The sequence below is a fragment of the Diceros bicornis genome, chromosome 3 (assembly GCF_020826845.1).
Source record: "Diceros bicornis minor isolate mBicDic1 chromosome 3, mDicBic1.mat.cur, whole genome shotgun sequence".
Classification (NCBI taxonomy): domain Eukaryota; kingdom Metazoa; phylum Chordata; class Mammalia; order Perissodactyla; family Rhinocerotidae; genus Diceros; species Diceros bicornis.
Window position 1 is genome coordinate 100,490,531 of NC_080742.1, and position 12,578 is coordinate 100,503,108.

At 38.8% G+C, this 12,578-nt stretch overlaps 1 protein-coding gene across 3 annotated transcripts in view; it reads left to right on the top strand.

The window, feature by feature from the left end:
• The window catches only part of RBM33 (RNA binding motif protein 33), a 163,178-nt gene that overhangs the window by 93,133 nt on the left and 57,467 nt on the right, over positions 1–12,578 (top strand). For all 3 annotated transcript variants that reach the window (XM_058533975.1, XM_058533981.1, XM_058533991.1), the window contains exon 9: positions 5,642–5,700. In XM_058533975.1, coding sequence (XP_058389958.1) covers positions 5,642–5,700 — 59 coding nt within the window. The remainder of the gene's footprint in view (positions 1–5,641; positions 5,701–12,578) is intronic.

Below are 12,578 nucleotides of genomic sequence, written 5' to 3' on the forward strand. Positions count from 1 at the left end.
CTCAGCTCAGGGTGCTAGCAGCCATAGTGAAAAGTGGTCAGATGCTGGATATAATTCAGGACAGAGCCAGTAGGATTTGGTGATTCACTGGGTGAGAGAGAGAGAGAGAGAGAGAGAGAGGAGGCAAAAGTGAGCCTGGGGAGCCTGAGCATTTGAGGGATGGAGTTGCATTACCTGAGATGGGGGAGAGCAGGTTTTAAGGGGAAAGACCAAAAGTTCTGCTCTAGATGTGTTAAATTTGAGATACCAATAAGACATGCAGGTGGAGGTGTCAAGTATGCAGTTAATAAGAGTTCAGACGAGGGGTCTGGGCTTTAATACAAGTTGGGGGGTTGTTGGTACATAGATGGATCTAGAGCCGGCACCCAGTGAGAGACCCAGAGAAGGGATGTCGATATGTGGGGGGAGACTGAGGCCTGGAACCTGGGGCAGTGGATATGAGAGGTGAGGGTCTGCAGGACGGAGGGCAGGAGGAACCTGAGTGTGTAGACGACGAGGAGCAGAGGAGAAAATGGCCACCGAGGGCCAGCCAGGGGGCCTGCTGATGGGTCAGTGGAGAGTGGACTGCAGGCTGAGGCTGCACTCAGCAGTAGGGGGTCAGGATTTTGACAAGGTGGTTTTAGTGAAGTGGAAGAGGTCCATGCCTCACTGAGGTGCGTTTGAGAGGGAATGGGGGGCACAGAAGTAGGAGATCAGTGTATTGACAGTCTTTGAAGGTGTTTTGCTAAAACAGAAGTTGGATGATAATTGGTAGGAGGAAGTGGGCTTGAAAGCAAGTTTTTTATTTAAAAATGAGAAACTTAGCAGCTAGTTGAAAAGGAAAAAAATCACTAATGCTGATGAAGGGGAAAACTTATCCCTGGTACTGGGATCCAGTACCCAGTGGCAGGGATGTGATGATGGAGCGGCACAGAAGCGTCTTGTACAGATGCTGGGGCAGCAGAAGGCCGGGTGGAGATGCTGAGAGTGGGTGGGTATAGTAGGTGGAGGAGTCTTATTAAGTTCTTTCCTGATACGAGTCATAAGCAGCTAAGAGGGAGGAGGTAGGAGGAAATGTTGAAGATCTGAGGAGGGGAGAGAAGTTATGAAGTCTTTCTCTAGGAGAGGAGAGAGGGAGATAGAAGGGGTACTGGGCAGCACTGAAGCTCACTCAAGCCGTGTGGTCATGAACTTAAGAGTCAGACCAGTCATCATGTGGTTGTGCATTTTTCTCCAGCCATGTTCACCTTTCTGTGTCAGATGTAGCATAGACAGAGAGTTGGATTTGCTAGAATCAAGGTGTTGACAGAGCAGTAGAGGGGCAGCAGTGCTTATGACAATGGACCGTGGAGTGTCAGGTGATAAGGGCCCAGGAGATAGTGGAAAGGAGGTCATTGGAGATCTCTGTAGAGTCTACAGTCAGTCAAATCAGGGTTCTGGAGGGAGTGAGGTGGAAAGGCAGAAGGTGGTAAGAAGGGGGATGCATAGAGATTGTAGAAGGGTAATTGATAATGACCAGGTCTGGGATATGGCCAAGATGGCATGGACGATGCTGGTCAGGGACCCGAGAAGCAGGGTTCTGGAAGCACCATCTCTGCCAAGACTAAAGACAGGGCTAGTGTTGAAGACAGTGGTGGTGAGCTGGGAGCTCAGCTCTGAGACACAAGAGCAGTGGTTTGACCAATAGATGGACAGCAGCGGGGGATGGTGAGTGGTGTTGTTTGATGACATGAGATCCAAAACTGAGGTCTGAAACAGTACTGAGGACCAAAAAAGATCCCACCCCACCTTGTCCTTTGGGAGAGCTAGGTTTCCTTTAGAGCAAGAAGAAGGCTGAGGCCATCATGGGTTCTGCTGACGATGAGCTGGGAATTCCAAAAGGCGTGGTTGAGAAGTTTCGGGAGTTGGGGAGAAGCCTGAGGCAGGACTTGGAGTGTGGGAGAAGGCCAGTGGCCTTGAGGCACTATGAAATTCTCCTGTGGCCTTGGAGCAGAGTGCTGTGACAGTGGCAGGCTGGCCATGAGTGTGGGGAGTCAGTGTCTGTGTGTCCCTATAGGACACTACTCTTGTTGTACACATGCTGGAGGGTCGAAGCAAGGTTAGCACCTGTGGGTCTCTGACCCCCCCTTGACTGATCCCTCCACTTGTCCCCACCCTGTGTTAGAGTCACTCCTTGGCCTCACCTTCTCCCAGGGCTCTGAGCTCCCAAGGGCAGGCAGGATGGCTGTTGTGCTTACCACTGTAGTCCCTGAGACCTGCACACCACCTGTGTCTCCTCAGCAGCTGTGGGATGAATGAACGACCCAGCACATGCTGCGTGAAGGACAAGGATGACTCACTGAAGGAGCCCTTTCCGCAATGGTTTCCCAAGACATGCAACTGCAGTAAATCTAATTTGTCGGAATAATTTTACTGATGTCAGCATCTGTTAATGTGTATTTCCTTGTAAAACTGAGTGTGTATTTCCTTGTAAAACTGAGTGGAAAACAGGCAGTTGGTAAGGTACACAGGTTTTCTTTAGCCTAATAATGAATAGTATTAAAACTGCACAGGGGGAAGGCTGTAAGGGAAACCCCAAGATGTCCTCCAGGCATGAAAAGAGTGTGCCTTGCCTGAAGTCAACAGCCTGATGGGTATCGAATGCAGGCCTTGCACCCCAGTGCTCATCCATGATTCAGTAAATACAAGATCAGCTTTCAGACAACAGGTTTTAAACTCTTAGAACCAGCTAAATGTTTTTCGTAATGGAGACGCGTGCTTAAGTGCCACACGTTTCTTCTCTTTAATGTACTTTTGATCTTGAGATACGCTGACACAGGGAGAGGGGAGACTTGTCCTTGCTGGGTATACATGGAGAACACTTGAGGCAGTTGCTCATTCAGTAGTGAGTGAGTGAGCTCACGTAGAAAGTCGCAGTTCTTGAGAGAGGCTGAACGTCTGGATGTCTCCTATGTGTACAAGATAGAGTAACCCAGTGATTCTCAGAGCCTTAGGCAGTTTAAAGGTGTTTTTTAAAAATTAACAACGTATGCACATCGTTTCCTGATGGTGTATATTTTCTTTTCAAGGATGAAGAATGTTCCATCATATTGTGATTAACCAGTTTTGATGGAAATTTAACTTATTTTCCAGATTTTCACTATTATAACTGTTGTAATGAATTGAAAACTTAATCACTTTAGTCCATTAAATACATGGGACAACAGAAAGATAAAAATATTAAATATCAAATATTCAGAGTTCAATGTTCGACTAGAATGGTCTGTTAACATTACAAGTTTTAAATTCTCTTCTGTTCGCAGTGGAGAGGGAGGCAGATAGGCAGAAGTGTCTCCCTGCTTGCAAACCCCGTAGACTGCAAGGCTCCCATGAGGACAGTTTGCAGATAGTTTGGCGGTCTGAACAAGGCTCTCTCTCTGCTGTTAGACTAGGTTTCTGATCTGCTCCTGTCACACCTGTTCTCAGATGTTCTCTTTTGTCAACTTTAAGACAAAAGATTTCTCTTTTGTTATTTTTTACAGTTTATTAAAAAAAATTGCCAGCTAATCAGAAGGCTTCTCTGTAAGAAATCTATTAATTATGATTAGATTTCTTCCCAGAGATCCCTCCTAGGTTTCTTGCTCTCAGTCCACCCTGGTTAAAGAGATTTACACATTTTTACCCTTTCATTGTATTGGAATTATTTGCTAGGAATTGATGTTTAAATCCCAAGTTTAAAAATATGTGGTACAAATTCTTGAAGGTCTAAGTATTTTATATTTCGTACTTAATTTTAAAAACATTGTCTTTATGGGGCTGGCCCAGAGGCATAGGGGTTAAGTTCGGCGTGCTCCGCTTTGGCGGCCTGGGTTCATGGGTTTGGATCCTGCACGTGGACCTACACCACTCATCGAGCCATGTTGTGGCGGCATCCCACATACACAATAGAGGAAGGTGGGCACAGATGTTAGCTGAGGGCCAATCTTCCTCAGCCAAAAAAAAAGAGGAAGATTGGCAATAGATCTTAGCTCAGGGCCAATCCTCCTCACCAAAAAAAAAAAAGTCTTTATATTGTTTAATATGTAGTTTTTTTCTTCCTCACTTTCATTATCATCTTTTGAGGTCAAGGATACTCTAGTTTTTTCTTTCTCTACTTCAGAATCTAATATTTTGCTTTAGGTATGTAATTGATATACCCCAGTGCCTTTTAGCTAGCTGCATAGATTTGGGGGCTGGATCCTATTTTATATAAAGTCTTACGATTGACTCACTTTCATTTTGAAGTTTTGACTCACTGGATTAGACTCTCAAGAGAGGGATGGACTTCTGCTATTTTTACATTTTATCAAGTAAGTTTCTTTCCGTCACACTTTGCCTTTGATCAAGCAGTGGCACAGTCCCATACATACACACTACCAGTTTAAATTGGACCTGTGGAAGTATGACATTAATTACAAGGCTTAATGTACAGAATTCCTTGAGTAATCATAGTAAATAAAACATAGTTTATCTTAGCACTCTAATTTAGAGTAATTTTGATTGACTTTTAAGCTGTATCATTTCTATATTTTTCATTTATCAGAAATTTCTTAAATTAAAAATATCTATGTTATACTACTATGTTATTCTTGCCGTGTCGTCATGTGGTTGTTCCTCTGTGCATGTCTATGTCCTAATCTTCTCTTCTTATAAGGACACCAGTCAGATTCGATCAGGGCCCACCCACATGACCTCATTTTACCTTAATTACTTCTTCTTTAAAGGCCCCATCTCCAAATACAGTTACGTTCTGAGGTACTAGGGGTTAGGACTTCAGCATATGAATTTGGGAGGGGCTACAGTTCAGCCCTTAACACCTGACAATCTGAGAGCTTACTAGATCCATCTGGCAGCACATTTTAATGAAAGATACAGCCTATCACCGTATAGCAGTCACCACTCACGTGTGGTGATTTTTTTTCTCCCCCCAAATCAAGATCAGTATAACATATATGTTTTAAATAGCTTAAACATACCTGATTTAGCCCCAGGGTGTGAAACTAACATCTGGCTTCTTTCCTGTTATATAAAATGTCTGTTTTAAAATTGTTTGTTTCCTTGTTCTTCTGGTAGATCAATGGGAATTCTGCTTGTTGAAAAACAAAAAAAAAAACAAAAACAAACTAAAAGTCTTGGCATAGTAGGTTGTTCTTTGTAACAGTACCAAGGGTGTGTGTATTTTCCTTTCTCTGCCTGCTTCACTTGCTCCTTCCCTCTCTCCCTCCCTCTCGTTCATGATGCTGGAGGATTTAGATATAAATTTGTATTTGATTGGAGTCAGGAAACATAACTGGGATTAGAAGCTTGGATAACCTGGATATGGATGTGGAATACAAAATCAGTCTTTTATTTTAGAGGAATAATATCTTCTTTTGTTGCAAAATATTTTAATTCTAAATAGGTATTCACTGTTGAAATTGAGGCTTCTGCTTGTACTTTTGTATGCTGAAGACCAAAGTTGTATTCTTCCCTTTCCCTTTATGGAATTGTAAAAATATTAAGCACTTAGCTTAAATGTGAACTTAACATATTATATGTATTGTACCCATAGTCTATATTTTATATTAAACTTAATATACTCCTCTGCCGGTGGGTTTGGATGTGAAATAAAGCATGTTTGTAATGAAAGGTGTTTTTCCCGCAGTGCCCTTGCTGCCAGTCCCGAGCCAGCCAAGACCTGCTGTAGGACCCCAGAGATTCCCAGTGAGTAGCAGCTGTTCCTTCCACTCTGATAGGGATGAGCATACATTTACTAAGAAATATTAATACAGCAAATACGAGTGGTTCCAGCTAAGTATAAGTTTAAGGATTTGTAAATATTGACAGTAATTTTTGCAGTGGAAAATGTTTGTGAAAAGCTTAAGGTCAATGGATTTTTGAGAATGGAATTAATTTTGTTTAACTGTAAAATTGTTGAATCAGGATCATCAGTAGAATGCCTTTCGTCTTAAAGAATATGAATTTTGATTTTATTATTCCCTTATGTTAAATGAGAAAGAGCCTTGCTTTATTATAGTGTGTGTGTGTGCGTGTGGGGGGCCCATGTGCGTCTGTGTACGTGTGGGTGTGTGTATGAAATTCTAGGGAATAATAATGAGACCTCTACTTGTTTTAAAAAACCCTCAAAGGTCTTAATGAGTCATTGATTTTATATTTTAAAATTAGTTCACACATTCTCTCTCTCTACCTCCACACACACTTTCCTGTATTTTCCATAAGTTTATCTATTCTTCTAACATGTTTTAACTAGAAGAAAAATGTCTATTAAATTGTTGTAGCTGTTTAAATAAGTTTTATTTGAGTTTTTGGTTCAATTTGTAGTTAGTTCCTGGTTTTGTTAAATCAGTGAGGACATGTTCTTTCGAAAAACAATGTTGAAAAAATGGACCAGACTATAAAATTTTATTTCATTTTTATATAAAACAGATGCAGTTTTGTTTAGGCTAAACAATCTGGTGTTCAGGAAATACCTAAATGACCTATTTGACTCTAGCTTTGATACTTCAGTAGATACCATATTTATATATTGCATTTAGCCAAAAAGGTTTTAATGAAGGATTTAGATGTATAGTCAAGATGATTATTCCAAAATAAAATCGGTATTAGATTTAAGGTTCAGATTATTTTTTAGAAACTTCTTTGATTTGTAGTTATTATTTATAAATTATGATATGGTTTCTAAAATGGATTCATATTGGTTCTACCAGTTTTTTTTAATTAGATGATATTTATTGAGTATAATTCTCTATTTGAAGCACTTGTCTAAATAGCTAAGATTTATTAATTGCATTACCCAAGGATAAGCATGTATGATTTTAGTCATTAGGTACTTTTCTTCTGGTGAAGTAGTTTAACTGCTAGTTATTGTAGAGCACTACCATTTTAAGTACTTTTGCTGTTTCTCAAGATTGTGAGTGTTTGTATTAAAATCATTATTGGACTTGTTCTTATGCTTTTTTTGCAATACAGGGATAAAACTTGATGTAAAAAAGCAGTTGTAGTTTAAGAAAAACATAAAGCAATGTTGTATGTGATCGATATTTTTATAAAACTGTGTTTGTGAATATAAAATTAGAATAATCATTTGCAATTTTCATCTACTTGTACATTTTTCAGTTGTGCAAATATAAATTGTATCTGACACTAGAAGAAGCAGACTTCACAATACTTGAAGATATTATAAGAGGATAATAAAAGAAAATTTCTTTGTGAGAAATTGAGCTTATTTTTAAGTTATATAATACTTGGAGGGTAGTAAATACTGTTGAACCGCTTTTGAAAAAGTTTCTGTAAGGCATAATGTTTTGTTTTGTTACTGTTTTTGAGATGGGAAGTGTGTGGGGGTGATAGGAAATAGTTGGGCCAGAAATTAGTCATGTATATACTATGATTTGAGAAATGTTTTCTTCACCTCAATTATTTACGACTGTTTAACATGTATTATATCTTACTTTAAGCCCCAAATACTAGATCTTAAGCAGAAGTTACAGTGAACTTGTAGTCTTGAAAATGCAATGCTCTGCTTATTTCTGTAATGAGTCTCCCTTAGGGAAAATAATCAAATGTGGAATCTATTTTTAAAAAATATGGTAGAGTATTATGTTTTTTAAAAGTCCAATAAAATATTGTTGGGAAGGGAGACTAACTCTAGGCCATCTTCTGTTGTTCTACCTACACTGGATCTTGTTTGGGTAAAATTATTTTTTTCCTTCGCTACTACTAGATTAAACTTTGTTGCTTATCAACGTAAACATAGTTTTGTGAACGTTAGTAAGTTTCTCCTTCGTGCCGAGTGCTCTGCATGCTTCTTGTCTGGACAACTAAACCGTAAAACGGACCAAGCATAGTTAAATGAACTCCAACTTCTGCCCTTAATTAAGCCAGTTTTCACCTGAGTAAATTATAAAAAGTGAAGACGGTATTGTTGTGGCTTAACAAAACCTCTTGGAGGTTTCTTACTCCAACCCCTTGGAGATTTCTTACACACAGATAGTGTGCCCTGTGGGCTCTGTCCTGGTACTTTCTAAAAAGGAGGGGTTCAGTCAATATTTGTTAAACTGAATTTTGCTTTGTAAGATGCCTGTACACACACACAAATAAACTGATGAAACATTCAAGTTGGTAAGCCTAATTTCAGATTCATCATAGGATGTATTTGCATTAGTGTACTTCCTTGGCACACAAAAAGATTTGAATTACAGAAATCTATTGAACATAAGTGAAGTTCATTGTGATCTTGTCTTTCCCCAGCCTAAGCCCCTTTAATGAATTCCCGTTGTTCCTAGGATAGGTAATGTTCTTATGGACAGCTTCATATTGCTTACTTGAATCGTGTGAGTACCTCATTCATGTCAGTAGATAAAGTTCTGTCCCAGTCATCCTGTGCTTAGTGGAGCTGACCTGGCCCTGGGCCCTGTGCGCAGAAGGTGCAGATAAATAGTTGTTGAATAAGTGAACACATGAATTTGATACTGTTATTTTGCTACTTCTTAGGACCCCTACATAAAGTAAGTAGTGTAGAGAATGGGTATATATTTTAATTTTTTACTTTTTGTTTTCAAGGATACGTATGTGAATTTGCACAGTAGAATTACATCATGCGCATTTAACTATACAAGAATTCAGCTCTACCCCTACTGACTGTAGAGTAAAAAAAACGCAGACAATAGGCAGAAATACCACTAGATTTCCAAATTGTGAAGGAATTAGGATATAGTTGGTATTACTGCTGAGGTGTTCCTTCACTTCCTCAACAATGGCAAACTTTACTTTCTTAAAAGTCCATTTTGTATCATAATTTTATGAAAACTTGAGAAATTCTTAATTTAGAACTCGTAAGCCTAGAAATTGTACTAAATGATAATGCATCCAGTTTTTTAACTAAAAATCACAGAGAACTCTAGGCAGCCTAATATGAAACACTATTTTTCATAGAATTATTTAAAAAAATTTAAATCTTAGGCCATATTTGGTATTCTAGGGTATGCTTGATGTAGCAAAACTAGTGTTTTTATTTCCTATTAATGAATCTTATTTAGAAAATTGAATAAACAGTTTTTAAAACAAATATTTGAATGTCAAAGTAGTAACCGTCATAGGAAAAGGATCCTTATTTTTGATCATTTTAGAAAATACTGCGTTAGCTCTTGGCGCTGAGCCATCACTTGATGGTGATAGTTTTTGCGTCTGGATGGGATTTCCTCCCATATTCCCTTGTTTATGGAATTCAGTGAAGTGCTTTGTAATTTAGGTTTCCATCTAAAAATTCGATTCATGTATTTAATTTTAGTTACATATACAGCCGTTAGGGCTCAATTCTAAAATGTCTCTTTTCACTCAAACTTTTGTTTCCACAACTATTTTATTTTTTCAAATCAGAGTTTTGAATCCTTTTTGGAAATATATCTCAGTTGATAGTATATCAGAGAAAGGGTCTTTTTCATATCAGAATATTAATCTGCCAAATGAAAAATATATTTCCATTATTTCAATAGTGAGTACTTAAGAGAGCTGGTTGGACAGGAAGTAAGCACATGCCCACAGGAGTTTGAGGTGCTGAGTGACTATCCCTCCTCCATTTCAACTCCCTTTGTTCTGTCCAGTGTTGCCATGTAGCCACCTGCCACCCCCCAGTCCACTCATGAAATGTCTTCGTTCACATCAGGACCTTTGAATGTAATTTCACGGAACAGTTGTGGTTTTCTTTTTTGGTTTGTTGTAGAAGAGTGGGGATGGGGAGGCTAGTTTACCCTTCTGCAAGTAAGCTTCTATCTTTGTGTCTATTTGAATTCTATTTTATTTTATTTTATTTATTTTTTTTGTGAGGAAGATCAGCCCTGTGCTAACACCTGCCAATCCTCCTCTTTTTTTTTTTTTTTTTTTTTTTTGCTGAGGAAGACTGGCCCTGGGCTAACATCCGTGCCCATCTTTCTCCTCTTTATATGAGACGCCGCCACAGCATGGCTTGCCAAGCGGTGCGTCGGTGCGCGCTCGGGATCCGAACCGGCGAACCCCAGGCCGCTGCAGCGGAGCATGCGCACTTAACCACTTGTGCCACCGGGCCGGCCCATGAATTCTATTTTAAATTGAAATGTTCTTTCTTGTACACATTGATTAATCTAATAGGTTTCTTTTTCCACAAAGGCTCTCCCTGATGTTTTTGTCATTAATATAAAGTTTTAAGTCCTTTCCTTATCGTAAGTATATTTTCCAGTTATGTATTTGTCCTCAAAGAGATGTTTATTGTTTTTAAAGTTTGCCCACTTAAAAAAAAAAGTAAAACTAAAATGTTGATTAGTAATACTTTAAAGTGTTGCTTTGAGATTTTGCTAAATAACCTAATTTGTTTTTGGTGTCAGTGCAGTTGCTGTTTTTAAGCATATGGGTAAATCCCAAGTAACTCACATTGTAAAGATTCTTGAACCATGGTATTTTAAAACCCATTCATTCATGATTTTGCGCTGCTGCGTCAGGTAAATGCTGGTATTTCAGGGTAGCCAGTTAAATGCTAAGTAGTTTGGCTGCTGAATAATTCGTGATCCTTGTTTAAATTAAAACTAAAAATTATCTTTAAAAACGCTACTATAGTTTTGAGTTTAAATTAGTCTTCTTAGCTTTAGATAGACCCGATAACTGAGGTTTCCATTTGCATTTGCTGTGTAGTTACAGCACTTCACAGGTAGATCTGACTGCATTCTGTTTCCATGTAACGGGGTGCATGGTATCAGGTGGTGGTGATTGACACTTCCTGGATGTGTTTTACACAGCATTTCATGCAAATCATGTTTGATGAGACTGCTGCATCAAATTGCATTTCTCTCTGATTATAGCCCATGCAGATGTGAATCCAGACTTTGTCCCATCTTTCTTTTGAACCCTTACTGTTTTTACAACTTGCTTGCAATGTCTTGTAATTATTAGCGCTTAAGGTAGGGGAGGAATGATGGGCATTTTCTCTTATCAGATCTATGAGTAGTAGCAGGCGAATGTGGGATGAGACCCTTCCAGCTGTCAGGCATTGTCAGGCTTGCAAGGAGAGAGTGCAGTTTAAAATGCTGGTGACATAATACCCAACATCCTCCATTTGCTGGTGGGTTTCTGATTAATCGTGATTACCATACATTATCATACCATCAAATTTAATCATATCAATGAATTCCCATCTGCAGCAGTAACAGGAGCAGCTCAACACTGTGGTAACAGCTATTAAATATGGTGGATATAGAATTCAGAACCCCGTTGACTTGACTTGCTGTCTTGTCACCACACATTGTATGTGTTGGGTAGAGATAGGGTGGGTGGGAGTCCACACGCATAGCCCAAAGGCCAGGGAACGAATACTCATTGAAATATAAAATGGTTTTCTTGTACAGTTACTGAGCCATTAAGCCACATTGTAAAAACTGCATTATAAAAGTGTGTGATGAACTATTTTGTTTAATTTTTGGCTAAATAAAACTATTATATTGAAATGAAAACCTTCCATAAATCCTCCCCAGATATATAGTGCCATGTATAGTAGACTTAAACTTTGAGTACGGTTTGCTCATCTGTAATTAAATAATTCAGCCAATGAAATGCTAACAGTAAGGTGAAGTTTCAGTCTTAGAACTCCAGTCTGTGCCAAGTAAAATCTCTACAGCCTGTTTTTATTGATGTATCTTGCAAAGCACATCAATTTTTTCTTTAAATATTTATTTTCCCAGGAGTCTTTGAAGACCTGTAGTTTTGTTTAGATGCATTTTAAGATAAACTTTGAAAAAGACCTTATTTTATTGTAAAGTACCTGAAAGTACTTCTTCCAAAGATTAGAAATTTTTTTTATTTTTAAAATTTAATCCTTTCGATGTACAAGCCTGTGAAGTTTAACAAATGCATACAGTTGTATGATCACCACAATTAAGATAGAGAATAGTTCCATCACCCCAAAAGACTGCCTCACGCTGCCCCTTTGTGGTCAGCCCCTCTCCCCACCCCAGCCCCTGATAACTGCTGATCTGTTTTCTGTTCCCAAAGTTGTGTCATATAAATGGAATCGTATGGCGTATTTCCTCTTGAATGGCTTCTTCCACTTAGCACAGTGCATTTGAGATTCATTCATCCATTTTGTTGCCCCTATTAGTAGTTTGTCCTTTTTTATTGATGAGTATTATTCCATTGTATGGATGTACCACCGTTTGTTTATCCATTTACCATTTGGATAGTTGGATTATTTCTAATCTTTGGCTGTTATGAATCAAGTTGCTCTAAACATTTGTGTGTAGCTTTTGTGTGAACATAGGTTTTAGTAAGTAGCTAAGAGTGCAAATTGTGAGTCATATGACAGGTATATTCACAGAGGGGAACTTAAAGCAGACAGATTCTGTGCTTTCAGTTGGTAGAGCTGATACTGCTGCTTTGCTTTTTTAATCAGTCCTTCTTTGAATGAGGAAATACAGTTTTCCTAGAGCATACACTGCTGAAGATCAGTGGGACATGAACAAAATGATGGAGTGATTCCTATAACCCAGATTTTGCTGAGAGCTTGTGTTCAACTTTATGAAGGTATCATTTTCTCCATTTTATAGATGGGGAAACTGAGT